The sequence below is a fragment of the Peromyscus leucopus genome, chromosome 11 (genome assembly GCF_004664715.2).
Source record: "Peromyscus leucopus breed LL Stock chromosome 11, UCI_PerLeu_2.1, whole genome shotgun sequence".
NCBI lineage: Eukaryota > Metazoa > Chordata > Mammalia > Rodentia > Cricetidae > Peromyscus > Peromyscus leucopus.
This window is the reverse complement of record NC_051072.1, coordinates 48,504,401-48,520,014: the sequence shown is the minus strand read 5'-3', so window position 1 is coordinate 48,520,014 and position 15,614 is coordinate 48,504,401. Positions and strand designations below refer to the sequence as shown.

Here is a 15,614-nt window from a genome sequence, read left to right as displayed (position 1 = left end):
TCCTTTCTTCCAATCTTCCATAAACTATCTTAAAACTTGTAACACTATCCAATTTATGTTATGGCTTGAGAGCTCACTTGCTTTAACATAATCAGTAAATAGAACTTCACACTCTTTTTCTTTAAAGGCACACAGACCTACACACTTGTACCTTAAGTTAGTATCTGACAACTGCTCTAGGACATCTGGAAGTGGTATCCCTGGTTCTGTTTCATGGTGTCCAGAACTCTGTGACGAAGACTCCACATGACTTAAGTGACTTGATACTTCCTTGTCAGTATTTTCTTTGTCTTCCACAAATGTAGGCATCACTGATATTTTACTGCTGAGAGTCTAGTAAAAAGAATCACAACATATCATCAAAAACAGAAATCCTATAAGCATTTCACATATTTTAAACAAAAGCTTATTTCCAAAACAGTGATTTAAAATCACAAATATGAAAACTTAAAATTCAGAAATGCCTTCCCTTCATATTGTATATTATGACTACTCTAAACCACAGATATCATTACATACTCTCTCTCTCTCTCTCTCTCTCTCTCTCTCTCTCTCTCTCTCTCTCTCATACACACACACACACACACACACACACACACACACACACACACACGTTAAGAAGAAATCTTCAAAAATGTTAAGTGTATGAACTACAAACAACAGGAAACTCCACCAGAAGATCTAAAAATGGAGGCAGTGAAGTGTCAGAGAAAATAAACACATATGCAGCCTGTGTTTATACTAAGGCTGCTACAAATCCAGTCCACTTTCCTCCAAGTATTTTTATCTAAATGAGCATCTTCAAACTGCCATTAAGATTTGTAACTTTTTAAGTGACTACACCAGTTCTTGAAGAACCCGAGACAAAAAGATTAGGGCTGGAAAAGATTTTAAATTTTTAGTAGAGATGTTAAGTATTTTGGACTTAAGGGTAACAATGTTAAATTATCTTGGTAACCTTGCTGAGAAATGTTTTCAAAACACTGTAAGATGGAGAAATACATACTCTTCTATCCACTGAAGGCCCGGAGCTGCTGTGGTCACTGCTGCTCTGAGTTCCCTCTGCCTCGGGCTGCCTTGAGATATGCTCCTCTGGTTCATGTTCTCTTGGAGCAGCATCTACTTTTTCTGTTTTTTCTAAGTCTGCCACCATTTCCTCCCCAGTATGGATCTCTCCAGATCCTCTCTCCCAAGGGACAGAACTCTCTCCTGCTGCCTTTAAATCTCCATTAGTTTCCTCAATGGCAGTCTTCTGTGCTGACGCCATGACAGGACAGGAGGAGGAGGAAATGCCTCCTTCCCCAGTGTCTCTCAGGTCGAGCTCATTTCCTTCCAGCACACTCCCCTCCACTCCCGCCTTCTCTCTGCTTGTGCTGCCGCATGGACAGACCTCACCAGCCAGCTGCTCTGCGGCACCCACTGCCGGCCCTCTTTGGGAAGTTTCTCCTCCAGTCTCCTTCAGGTGTGTTTCCACTTCACCCACGGTTTGGGCCTCCTCTGCCTCCTTTATTGGTGCAGGTATTTCTCGTCTTTCAGTTTCTTCTGAATATGCCTCCATTTTTTCAGTGCTATCAATCATATCTGGTGTCCTGTCTCTTGTGGGCAACTCTTTTCCAGTTTCTTGCAAGCCTGTCTCTGGTTCACTAATTGGACTGACCTCCCTGGGGCCATTTTCCTGTGGAAATATTTCTCTTCTTCCAGTTTCTTCCAAATTTGTATAAATTTCCTGTGTGGTATCAATCAGCTCTGGCACCTTCTCCATAGGAGAAATCTCATTTAAAGACGCTTTCAAACCTGTCTCTGTTTCCATAGGGATGTCAATCATTTCTGCTGCCATCTCCCCTGGGGAAATCTCTCTTCCAATTGTTTCCAACCCTATCTCCATTTCCACTGTGACATCCGTCATCTCTGACATCTCCATACTAGAAGATGTGTCAGTTCTTCCAGTGTCTTTGAAATCGGATTCCAATTCCTTAGTGGAAGGAGAAGCAGTAAGAGCAGCAATAGTTACATTTGCTGTCTTCTCCCTTGGGGAAGTGTCTGGTCTTGCAGTTTCTTCCAAAGTCACTGCTATTTCTCCAGAAACAGGAATCTCCTCTGGTACCCCTTCCCTGGAGGTCATTCTTTTTCTTCTTGTATTTGGTTTTGGCTTTGGTTTCTGAAATCGAGTCCTTAGAACTGGAGCTTGATTCAGTTTATTTGCTTTTTTGCTCTCTTGAATACTACAAAAGAAGAGAGACAAATTTTAATCCAGACTACCAGTTGAACAGATGACAGTTAAAGAAATCCTATAGAAACACTAAAAACTCTCAAGATTTGCCAAACAAGGTGGCACACGCCTTTAATCTCAGAACTCAGGAGGTATTAGCTGAAGGATTTCTGTGACTTTGAGGCCGCGGCCGAGTCTAAAGAGTGATATCCAGGACAGCCAGGGTTATATGGAGAAACTCTGTCTCAAAAATATGAAAATAAAATAAAATTTTAATGATATACAAGACCCAGCATGGTAGAACACGCCTTTAATCCCAGCACTCAGGAGGTAGAGGCAGGTGGAGCTCTGTGAGTTTACACAGTGTTCTAGGACAGCCTGGTCTACACAGAGAGACCCTGATTTTTTTGTTTTATGTCCTTAAAATAAATAAATAAAAGCATATTGGAGGACTGAGGTTGTAGTTCAGTGGTAGACTACATGTTGAACATGTACTATGCCCTGAGTTTACTCACAGCACAAAAAAAGGAGGAAGAGGAAGAGAAGGAGGAGGAGGAGGAGGAGGAGGAAAAGGAGAAAAGAAGAAGAAGAAGAAGAAGAAGAAGAAGAAGGAGGAGGAGGAGGAGGAGGAGGAGGAGGAGGAGGAGGAGAAAATTAATCAAGTCTCACGAATGTCTGTCTAGGTAGAATTGGAAAATAAATGAGAGAAACAATCCAATTAGTTGAAATTACAACAGAATTTTACAATAATTACTTGTATCTATTTATGGTTAGACACACGTAGAGAATGTTAATGAGGTCAATCAGAGTAGCAGCTGACTGTGCTTGAATAGTGACCCTCAATGACCCCTTTGCAATTGTTACTTCATCCTAGACAAATAATGGCTAGGAAAAACTCTGCAGAAATTTACAATCATGCTAGCTCAAGTTGCATCTGGTACTTTGACCTCTGTATTCCTACTATCTTTTACCTAGACATACACAGTCATAACAGACCTGCTGACCTCAATAGCTAGATGGAAGTATGACTCAAGTAAGAAAATGTCTGATGACTAAGAACAAGATCTACCCTTTATACTTTCTAAGACAATTTAAAAGAAGATCTGTTACTATAGTTTAAGAGCACATGCTCTCAAGATAGAAGGGTAGAAAACATAGTATTTTGCTGAATTCTACTTAGCATACAATCAACCATTTATATCAAGTGCTTTGCTCTCCAGAAGAGCAGCACTCTTTGATTTGTATTTTAATCATCAAAATAGATGGCAAATCCAGTAAAATATACAAAGGGAGCTATTATGTAAGGTCATTAGTGGGGAGAAGTAGAGCACAGCTTTAGTCCCAACACTCTGGCTTTAGTCCCAACACTCTGAACGGGCAAGTGGATCTCTGAGTTCAAACTCGGCCTGGTCTCCACAGCCAGTTCTAGGCCAGCCATACTACACAGTGGGGGGCTCGGGGGAGGGATATGAAGGGGGACAACGGATGACAGGATGGAAAAAGGAGGAGGAACGAGTAAAGGTCATTGAATTGTGTGTGCTGAAATCCCAGCACTTGGGCTGTGGAGGCAGGAGGATTACAGACCTGAGGACTGCCTGGGCTACTTAACCAGACTCTGGAAAGATAGAGGCAGGAAGGAGAGAAGGGAAAGAGAAGGAGAAAAAACAGTCATTCATCTTGGGTACAAGCTACACCAAATGAAAACTAGATTTACTCAGCAGGTCAGGCTGAACAAGTGCATAACCATACACTCAGCTTTAAAAAGATTTGGGACAACAGATGGCCCAGAGGGTAAGGAGCTCACCCTGCAAACCTGATGAGCTGAGGGTGATTCCCCAAACCCAAGACAGAAGGAGAAAGACTTGTGAAACTTGCTCTCTAACATGCACATGAATACCAACACACACACACACACACACACACACACACACACACACACACACACAGAGTACATAACAGTAAAAACTGATTAGTCTAACCCTCAGACAAGGCAAGCTGCAAACAAGACTCTCAGATAAGCCCAGCCCCCCAGAAGAAGCAGAGACCAAAAGAGCTGCCTTGAGAAGCCCAGACCAATTGATGCACGCTGTCTAATCTGCTGAGCTTCCAGCCGACTGTGCAGTGCGCTCCAGATCCACAGCTTTTGTGAGCTGTCACCAATGCTGGGGTGTGTCTTGGTGACATAGCTGTCTTTGAGTCATTCCTGCTCCTGTAAGCAAGCCCTAACCTATATTATTATATGTAATTCCAATAAAATTCATCAGTTCACCAAACTGGACATTGCTGCAACAATTTGGTCACTCAAGAGCTCCCTATCTGGGGTGATCGGATGTGAATGTGTTGCGTCTCCCCAGTAAAAGTCTGTCGCAGAACAGCTATGGCTCAGGAATCTGACTAAATCAAAATAGTTAACAGAAAGGAACATTCCTAACACAAAGTCTATAGTAAAAGACATGTCAATTACCCTCATCTGACATATTTGTATATATGAATTAAAATGTCAACACTATATTATTATAAATACTATGTCCATTAGAAGTAATACATTTTTGAAAAGACGTATTAATGAAAAGGCAAACATTGCTTCTTAGGAAGAAGAACTTCAATATTTACTTTTCTATGGGAAAGATGCCTGAATACAGGCACTAAGATCAAGCTCCCATGGTACTTATTAACAACAGAAATGTAGAAACCTATTTGGAGTAACTAAACAGTATCTGCTGTCCACTTCTGGAAGATGATAGCTAGTGAAAGGTAAAGAAAAATTCAGCAGCGTCCACTCAAGTGCCAAACCACCTCCCACCAACAATTGAGCCTGGGGTCATTAAGCAGTACAAGCAATGTGTGTCTAGGGCCACTATATCAAAGTTTAAAAAAAAGACAAAGTAAAATGGCACATTTCATTAGTTACTTCTCCTGCTTGAAATAACTACCTTTCATGGGAGTTTAATAACAGAAGGCAGATCCTTAGAAGACAGCCTTCTGAACTATATTTAACTGAGACACTTACAGCTATCATGAACTCTAATAAATGATAATATTAAGTCCTAATATTAGAAATCAAAAAAGGAAATTTAATAGTAGTGGAAGATGTTCATTTTACTGTGTCATTTATGATTCTCTTCACTTTTCTAAGCAGCAGCAGCTAAGACAGAACAGTATGCTCTGAAGGTGGGGGAGGAACACTGAGAGTTAAAGGCTTATGTAGGGATTGGGTTGGGGGATGGAGGAAGAGGGAATGGAGCAGATTGACCAAAACTGAAAATGTATCAAGAGCCCTATGGAAACCTACCACTCTGTAAGCTAACTGCGCGCACACACACAAGCGTGCATACACATACACACACACACACACAAATACATTTTAAGGAATTTTAACAGAGGCAGCTTGTATGAGTAGACAATGCTTTCACAAGGACATGGTTTATTAAGTGAGCCATCTCAGTGCCATATATGAGATACTTCTTTATGAAGTTATCAGTCAGGAAGGTTCCAGAGGCCCCTCAAACAACCAAAGCTATCACCATTGGTCTTGGCTGCTCACCATAACTAGATGGTAAGACCCCCATTGCTAAAGATACAATACACGAGAGTATTGTAGGACATAGAGAAACCAATCTGAACTGACCAGAAAGCCTCCTCTCTGCTGGCTACTTTTCACAGTGTGGGAAGATGGTACACAGGCACTGGGAGAAGAAATTCCTCCATGATCTTACCCAGTGAACCTTGAAGGCCGTAATACTGACCTGCCAGGCAAGATGTGCCCAATGGTACAACAGTGTCGTGTGTGTGTGTGTGTGTGTGTGTGTGTGTGTGTGTGTGTGTGTGTGTTCACACATGCACGTGTGTGAGAACTAACTATTTTCTGATTGGATTTGAGACCTACACCACAAGAGGGAAGTCATGTCTGGTATTGGAAACCTGCTCAAAAGCTCATCACTGAGGAGGTTATAGGCCCTAGCTGGGAATCTTCTACTGCTGTTTTCCTAAAAGGACACGGTGTCAACTGTCTCCTGAGTGTTTATGTTCATACACATCTATCAAGGCTGCCGTCGGCTTTGGTCAGAGGTTTCTTGCTGCAGTGGGCAACAGAGAATTCAGAAATACCTAATCAAAGTGTTTACAATAAATGACTGAGTGCTGGGCCCGAAATGGAACACCTATAGGAGCTCCCTTAAGACTTAGGGAACAGCACGGGAGAAGGGGTAGAAAGAATGCAAGTGCCGAAGGATGAGGGAGGGTGCAGCAAAACATGTCATCTGGACACGGCAGGGCCTCTGTCCTCATGAACGCGCTGCGGCTGTGGGGACCTGCACAAGAGAAAGCTAACAAGACGACAAGTCAACATTCCAGCAGGCAGCACCAACTGGACTCGGGGGCTTACCAAAGCAACAAAGACAACTGGAGAGGGTACGAGGATAAAAACAGAAGGGAGGTACAGTTGGGGCAGGAGGTCGCAGGGGGACTGGGAAGAGGGAGACAAGGGTGGGTAAGATCGAGAAATATTGCAAACATGTTTGAAACCATCAAAGACTACTGGGCCCTGAAACAGCTTAGCAGGCAAAGGCGCTTGCCACCAAGTCTGAAGACCTGATCCCCTGGACATACATTTATCATGGAAGCAGACAAACTGACAGGAATAAGCCAAGTGTGTGTGCACACGCCTGTAATTCCAGTACCTGGAAGAGGGTAGAGGAACAGAAGTGTATGGCCATCCTCAGCTACATGAGCTTGAAGCTAACCTGAACTACATCAGTCTCAAATCACCTCCAAATGCATACATATATTCTTAGTTGAAATATACAAGATTTTAAACATCCTGGATTAAGTTTCAAAGAAATACTTACTACTTTATCTAAGAATCTTTAAGTTCTGAGATGCCTTCCCTTCTCTAATAGAATCTTGAACAGGACAGGGTGTTCAGAGTAGAGAAAATGAGGAAACTGCCTATTATCTATACATAAGTCAAAATTAGATAAAACACAGAAACTCAGAATTGTTTCCAAGACTCCTGGATGTTTAAAGGCCAGAAGTATCACATGGTCAAGCAGTAAAGACACTGCCTTTACAGAGGGAAGTTGCTAATGTCTGGCTGGGTATTAATCACAAATATCCAGAAACTGCGCTTGGTGGTGTGCACCTATAGTCCAGCTGCATGGGAGGTGGTGGCAGAGGGTTAGGGAAACGTTCTGGGAGAGCTGCCCCTGTCCACCAACACCTGTAACACTCGGGAGAGCAGGCCTGCACCTCGAGTGGGCAGCTCAATATAGCCAACCCCACTGGCGGAGGTATGGGTGAGCCAGCCAGGAAGTTTGTGAGTATGAGCTAACTATCCCCATTACTGATCTGTTATGTAGCAGCATGAGCTGGAGAGAGCTGGCCCTGAAGTCATAAGGGCGGGAGAGCTGGCCTTGACCCCCACCAGCTGCAACACTTGGGAGAACAGGTCCTGCACCTTGCCTGGGCAGCACAATAGAGCCAATCCTGCTAGTAGACGTGTGAGTGAGCCAGCCCCAAGGTTGTGAGCATGGGAGAGCCGTCCAATCTCATCTGTCTGTGGTGCCATGCTCAGGGGAAAGATGTCCTTCTTCCCACCCCACCCCACACCCACCCTCACCCATCAATGCCTGAGGCAGGTGGGAGAGGAGCTGGCCTTGGCCCTCAACAGCGGCAGCACCAGGGAGAGTGCCCCTATGCCATGCCTGGCAACACAGTAGAGCTGACCCTGAAGGTGACGGTGAGGGGATCTGACCCTGACGCCAAGAAAACAGGAGACCTGGCCCACCCCTTATTCACTGTTGCAAGGGGTGAACTCACATATCATCACCTGTACATTTATTTAATGTGAGGGTGGGGCACAGGCACCACCACATGCACATGGAGGTCAGAGGACAACCTGTGGGAGTTCCTTCTCTTGCTGTCTCATGTGGGAACCAGCAAGTGCTTCTTTACCCAGCAAGCCATCTCACCAACCTCTTACACTTTTGTGGGGGTTTTTAAGATTTTTAAATTTATGTGTGTGTGTGTCTGTCTGTGTGTGTGTGTGTGTGTGTGTGTGTGTGTGTGTGTGTGTGTGTGTATGTGTATATATACATACATATATTACATGCATTCAAGTACCCAATGAGGCCAGAGGGCATCAAAATCAAATGCCTTAGAACTGGAGCTACAATCAGTTGTGAGCGGTGGTGTGGTGCTGGGAATCAAACCTGGCTCATCTACAAGAGCAGTAAGCAATCTTAACAGCTGAGCCTTGTCTCTAGCACCATAAATATTGCTAAACATAATCGAAACTGACACACAGACAGAGAGGCCGGTTAGTTTGTTTCTGAGGGTCAAAGAGACAGCTCAGGAGGTAAAGCACTTCCTTCTAAGCTTGGTAACCTGAGTTCCATTCCCAGGTAACGAATGCACTGTGGGAGGAGGGAACTGATGCCCAAAAGTTGTCCACGAAACTCCATGGCATGCATACGCTCCATGTCTATCTTAAAGCACAAAATAAGTAAATATAATTTTATTTGTTTAAAACAATTTCTTGAGCTCTAAAGCCTTATTAAGGATTTCTAAATTACATAACTGATAAACAATGCTTACCTTGGATGTTCATTAAGAACCTCGGGCTCAGCAGACTGCACACTTTCCAATGGATCCTTTTTTTCAGGCTGTGGTATGACATCTTCACACTGGAAGTTCTTAACTAACTCATTTTCCATTTGTTGAGGAATCTTAGTAACAAAGTTTGTAATATTTTAGATTTCACAATGAAACATAAAACTTTTAAAATTTTTACTGAAAAATCTATCTTAGCCAGGTATGATGATGCGTGTTCTGGCACTTGGGAGGTAAATGCAGAAGATGCAAACAAGCCAGGGCTACACAGGGAATTTGAGAACAACCCAACTACAAAATATCCTACTTCATTTGTATAAAGAAAATGGTAAAAAAGTCAAAATTATAAAATAACAGTCAAAATGCACTTTTAAACATTTTTCCTTTAGCTATCTTGAATATTCCATAAGTCCCATCTTTACCATGTCTTAAAGTCCTATTCTTTTCTGTCCTATCAGAAAGCAACGCTTCAGACTCATCTACTTCTGACCGTTTCCATCTCACTTGTCAGAATCCTTCCCAGCACTTGTATTTCTAAATTCGTGTTGTTGTAAGTACATAAGAGACTGAGAAAAATAACAACAGACGGGGCAGGGATGTAGCGTGGGTAGTGAGAGCGCTTGCCTCACACACACAACGCCCTTGGCTCCCTCCACCGCAACACACAAAAATGGGCATGGTGAAGCATGCCTACACACTTAGCACTTGGGTGGAGGCTGAAGGATCAGAGTTCAAGGTTATCTTGAACACAGTGAGACGGAAGCCAGCTGGGGTTACATGAGACTCTAAGATATAAAAAAATAAAATTATAGCAGAAGGAAACCAAATCTTAAGTCATGCTAAATCTTTGCTTTCTTCCAAAGACTATATAAATAATCTAAAACTCCATGAGCCAGGGATATGGTTTAGTAGCAAGAGTGCTTTCTTAGCATGAAAGAGGCCTGAGGTTTGGTCTTCTACATCTGTGTGTGTGTCTCTCTGTCTCTGTCTCTCTGCCTCTCTGTCTCTGTCTCTGTCTCTCTCTCTCTCTCTCACACACACACACACACACACACAATTATCTGGTTTTGGAATTATACTTGAAAGGAGCACTTTCAGTATTTTGTTTAAGCCAATGTTAAAATTCACACATATGACTATCTTTTCAAAAGGAGACTGAGAATGTGGCTCAAGGGCAGAGTGCTTGCCTAGCCTGCTTGAGAGCCTGGCTCAATCTGAAGCACAAGGAAAAACCAAGTCCACATATGAGGTCAGTTGAGAGCAGACCAAGAGTCATGTACAATGCTCAAATTATCTAAAATGACTTAACAATAAACAAAACTCCTCACTATGAGATTTTGGCTACAAATATAATAAATGACACACGTAAGCTTATTTTAAAAGAGTGAAAGCTTACATTACGGCTTATATACTTGCTTAATAAATGTTCTCAGAATCAACATACTTACCACAACACAGGAGTCATTTTGTTCTCTATCAACACAGGATTCATCTTTATTCTTCTCTATTCTTTTTTCCTGTGGTGTAAGAATTTCTTTTCTTTCTGCAGCTTTCTGTATATTTGGCCTTAGTCTTTGCATTCGGCCCCTCATTAGTCGTACAGGTCTTAAGACCTTTGGTTGGCCATCTTCCTGTACACAAGATTTTTCACTCAAACTATAACCACAAAGAAATGAAAGTATGATTACAGCAAAGTCACAAAGTTATATAAATAAGTTATAAAAATAAGTAAATCATGTTAAATAGGAGGCCTTTTTCAAGTATCCTCAAGAACATCTTGAAAAATATTCACTATACATCTATAGCCTGCTCTTTCAAACAGACGATTCTGGAAGCCTAGCTATAAAAACCTCTTGAACAGATACCACCTCGTCCCCTTCCCAACAGACAAATCTGCCTCTGCCAATATGCCTTCTCCATCACTGATGATGAAAATGTAACCGCAAAGCAGAACTCACTGTCACAGCTGACAGTAAGAAAATCACATGCTATCACCACACTTCTCTGGACATTCCATATAAATATATACAACATATCTCCCAGCCAGATCCTGTGCATAATAATGAAGAAACATATGGCCAAGTGCTAAAAACCATATGGGAAGAAATAGATGAACACCTTAAGCAAAGACCCTGATAAACAGCTTAGCAAAATGTTCTTCATTGTTGATCTTGACAGACGTAATTATCATAGGCATTGAAAGAAAGTGAATCCTCCAAAAAATAGGTGATATTAAGGTCCTTGGGAGAATCAAGAAAAATGTTATCCCGTGCCTCATTTCCCATTGCTGTATCCATTAACGTTGCATAGTAAGTTGTAAGTCTTTTTAAAAAAGCATCAAAATCTCACTTTAAAAATGGAAAAATCTATATCAATCCAATATGTGACACTATACTTCTCTTTCAGGACATCACTGTATAATGCCAGGGAATCAGTGCTGACTTACAGAACATCCCACTGAATAGCCCAGAATCTCCTACACACAATTATATTTGGAGACAGACTGTCTTATATCCATATCAAGTTAAATATTCCTTTAGAAACCACTTGCTACAAATACAATCATCCACAAACATATCTTAATCACTCATTGATTTGACAGTACTTATTAGAAAATGTTAGTAAAATGAAGGAAGCACAAAATTTGGACTCAATGGATTCATAGGATCATTTAAAAATGTTATTTCAGGTGGTGCTTTTAATCCCAACATTCAAGAGGCAGATCTCTATGAGTTCGAGGCCAGCCTGGTTCCAGGATAGCTACACAGAGAAAACCTGTCTCAAAAACACAAAACCCAACCCCACCCCACCCCTCAAAATTTTATTTACTTATTTTTGAGACTGGTCTCCTGTACCCAGGCTGGCCTCCAAACTCACTCTGAGATGAGGATAACCTTGAAGGTCCACGTGTGTCCCCTCTGCCTCTCCACTGCTGGCATCACAAGCACATCCACCACACCTGCTGATGTGAGGCTCCCGACTGAAGCCAGAGCTTCACACACACTAATCAGACAGAGCCCTAGACCTACCCATACCATCATTTCTAGTCTATGACATCAAGCACACAGAGCATTATTAAAATTTCTTGCAACTATCTATAATGAAAACAGACTCGAAGTACCCTAGTTGAAAATTCAGTCTTTATTAAAAAGAAAATTAATAATTACAACCAATCCTGAAGATCATTTCTTCCCAAGTACTTACTCAGACACCGTTTCAGCACCTAGGTTCTCTCTTTCTGTATTCTCTGTCCCAAAATTTTCAGATATATTCATTCTCCCCATTTCCACATGATTCTGTAAATATAATTTTTTACATTTAAGCTACTTAAAATGTTTCACTGAATGGGAATTAAAATGAAGTAATCTTGAGTGTTTATATCTATAACAAAGTAATTTTCTAAAAATTCTAAATACAGATCAAAGTATTAGAAAACACACAATCTTATACATGGTTAGAAGGCCCTTGCAAACATGAAGAGTCTTTAAAACATTTATATTCGTTGACCACTAATATCATTTTAAGAAAGAAATTGAAGAGGCTAGGTATGGTAGCATATGCCTCTAATCCCAACACTTGGGAGACAGAGGCAGGCAAAACTCTCTGGGTTTGAGGTCAGCATGGTCTATATAGAGTTTCAGACAAACCAAAGCTATACAATGAGACCTTGCCTAAAAAAGAAAGAAAAATAATTGAGGGGTCCAAAGGAGAAGAGACTTGCCACTAATCCTTACAGCCTAACTTTAATCTCTAAGAACCACATAATGGAATGAGAAACCAACTCCTTACCAAGATATCCTCTGACCCCAGCCCCAACCCACCCCCACATGCTATGTAATTTTTTAAAAATTTAACATAAGTAATTGAAAAACATAAAAATACTAGAATGTTCACAATATTATATTTAATGGCCTACATTGTTAACGTAAGTTTTCCAAAAATGAAGCAATGGTTAAGTAAATGCAGCTACACTACACTGCTAAAGTATTATTTAAAAATGTTTTCTAGCCGGGCAGCAGTGGCACACGCCTTTAATCCCAGCGCTCAGGAGGCAGAGTCAGGTGGATCTCAGTGAGTTCAAGGCCGGACAGGCACCAAAACTACACAAAGAAACCCTGTATGGAAAAACCCAAAAAAAAAAAAAAGTAATAATAAAAAAATGTTTTCTAAAGACAGCGCACACTCTAAAGGAAACACATGAAACGAAGATTAATAAGAACAAATATAATTTTAAGTTTTTGTGTTTTCCTATTAGTAACAGAGTTTGAAATTACAAGCTAAATATTTTATTTGTAATTTCTTAGAAAATACTTTTATAACTTTAATTTTCATGCATCTCTTAAATCACACCTTTTCAGCTGAAGTTTCTGAAGGTGAATTCTTGCTCCTTTCATCTTGTTTATCTTGTGAAACAATTGATTTCTTCCCAACTGCCCTTGACAGATTAGGTTTAGGTCTCTGGAATCGACTTCTTGATTTTGGTTTAACATTTTCTGCTTGTTCGGTCTCTCTTAAAAAAAAAAAGAAAAAGAAAAAAAAAAGGATATTATTTGAATTGCAACCAACGTGTAGTCACAATCAAATAAAACTCTAAAAATCTGGAAAGTAAGACAGCTAGAATTCAAAAAGCTCCTTAAAGCCCTGAAGATTAGCACAGCAAAGGAAGCTGAAAGAGAGACTTATTCTACTAGATGTTAAAAATATCAGTAATTAAGATGTATAGTGGTACCAAAAGATATATAAAAATATGAATGAAACAAAACAAAAAAATGATTCCAAATTAGATATGATTTTAGAACATAATAAAGATTATTTATCAAAATAGAAGAGTTAAAATCCATAACAGAGAATTCTTAAAAATAAATGTTATACTCGGTTTGAGAGTGCACACCTTTAAACCCAGCACTCAGGAGGAAGAGGCCAGTGGATCTAAGTTTGAGGCCAGTCTGGAATACACAGCAAGTTCCAGGACAGCCAAGACTATATAGCAAGACCCTGTCTGAAAAAAACAAAAGCAAAAAAATAAAAATAAAATAAACATTGCACAAAACTAACTTCTGATGGGAAAACTGGCTAACAAATGAAACAGAGCGAGCTCCGACCCTTGCCCTGCACTGGCAATGTATTCCAAGTGGATCAAACATTCAAATGAAGAGAGAAAAACAAAGGGAAGTTACTTTATAAACTTTAGATGGAGTAAACTAAGATTTCATAAAAAGTGGGAAAAGAAAAACTAGAAACTGGATAACATAAAAATAAAATCCTGGGGACTACAGAGGTGGTTCAGTGGCCTGGGCACTTGCCATCGAGAGGCTGACCCCTGCAAGGGGAGCCCCAATCCCACAGCTGTCCTGACCTTTGTATGTGCTCTGTGGCGCACACGCGCACGCATATCCTTTAAGCAAACAGTTCCATTTTTAAAACCTTCACTGGAAAACATACCTGCAAACTAGCATGAAAGTGAAAGCGTAAGATCATAACCGTTGTTTGTAAAAACAATCTATAAGGCCATGAGTAAACAACGAACAAACCACACAACCTAGGGTATATTCAAATGATGAAACACTGTTAAGTTATAAAAATATACTTTTTACGTTGGGGATTTAGCTCAGTGGTAGAGCGCTTGCCTAGCAAGCACAAGGCCCTGGGTTCGGTCCTCAGTTCTAGTTTAAAAAAAAAAAAAAAAAAAAACAGATTTAAAAAAAAAAGTCTGGTGGCTCAAGCCTTTAATCCCAGCACTCGGGAGGCAGAGGCAGGAGGATCTCTGTGAGTTCGAGGCCAGCCTGGTCTCCAAAGCGAGTTCCAGGAAAGGCGCAAAGCTACACAGAGAAACCCTGTCTCGAAAAACCAAAAAAAAATAAAAATATACTTTCTACATAAAAGTATGGGGGGGGGGAACCCTGCAAAATGTTATGTATGAGTAGGCTGCAATTAGGTTTGTTTCAGTACACATTCCAAGTCCCTGAAAGAAGTAACAGTGAGGAGACTTTGCTGTCTTTCTCTGTTTAATCAAACAAATACAGAGGTTTATTCCAAAAATCACTTTAAAAACTTTTATTCTCAATGTGGTGTGCTTTACAAAAAATAAGCATTCATGAGCTGAACAGGTCTTGTTCCTTTTTCTTCTTTTCATGTGCATGTAGTGTACGTGTGTGCTCGTGTTCATTTGTGGATGTGGGTGGCTGTGTAGGCCTGTGATGGCTGTACTTGGTTGAGAACTTCACTACATCTTAACAAAAACCCAAAGGGCTGGGCACACCTGTGATAGATTTCTTCTTAATTAAATAATTTGAAGGGGAAGACCCGCTTCTAATCTAGATCTCTGAGGTAGGAAGACACACCTTTAATCCAGATCTGTAGAAGTGGGAGGAGCCACCTTTATAGTGGGCCACACCTTCTTGTGGCAGCCCATATAAAGGACACGGGGATGGAAGCGCTTTGCTAGGGCCTGCTTGCTCTCACAGTCCATTCCTTCACTGGCACTGGGGCCTACTTCTTCAGGATTCCAGCGTATACTGAAGACCACCTGAGACATCGTCCTCGTGGACTGAACAACTACTGAATCCTGGGACCTTCTGTTGATCAACAGCCACTGTTGTACTAGCTGGACCACAGCCTGTAAGTCACTCTATTAGATTGTATGTGTATGTTGATAGCTATGTGTTCTGTGTATGTTGATATCTATGTGTGTATATGTGTGTGTACATGTGTATACACACATACATACATACTCATTTTATAAGTTCTGCTCCTCTAGAGAATCCTGACTAATACAAGAGCCAAGACTGACCTCCGG

At 41.0% G+C, this 15,614-nt stretch overlaps 1 protein-coding gene across 5 annotated transcripts in view; it reads right to left on the bottom strand.

The window, feature by feature from the left end:
• Bdp1 (B double prime 1, subunit of RNA polymerase III transcription initiation factor IIIB) overlaps positions 1-15,614 on the bottom strand; it is a 92,975-nt gene that overhangs the window by 43,842 nt on the left and 33,519 nt on the right. For all 5 annotated transcript variants that reach the window (XM_028871718.2, XM_028871721.2, XM_028871720.2 and 2 more), the window contains exons 13-18: positions 13,169-13,328; positions 12,023-12,114; positions 10,267-10,474; positions 8,804-8,934; positions 1,007-2,222; positions 152-333 (exon numbers count right to left, since the gene is read on the bottom strand). In XM_028871718.2, coding sequence (XP_028727551.1) covers positions 152-333; positions 1,007-2,222; positions 8,804-8,934; positions 10,267-10,474; positions 12,023-12,114; positions 13,169-13,328 — 1,989 coding nt within the window. The remainder of the gene's footprint in view (positions 1-151; positions 334-1,006; positions 2,223-8,803; positions 8,935-10,266; positions 10,475-12,022; positions 12,115-13,168; positions 13,329-15,614) is intronic.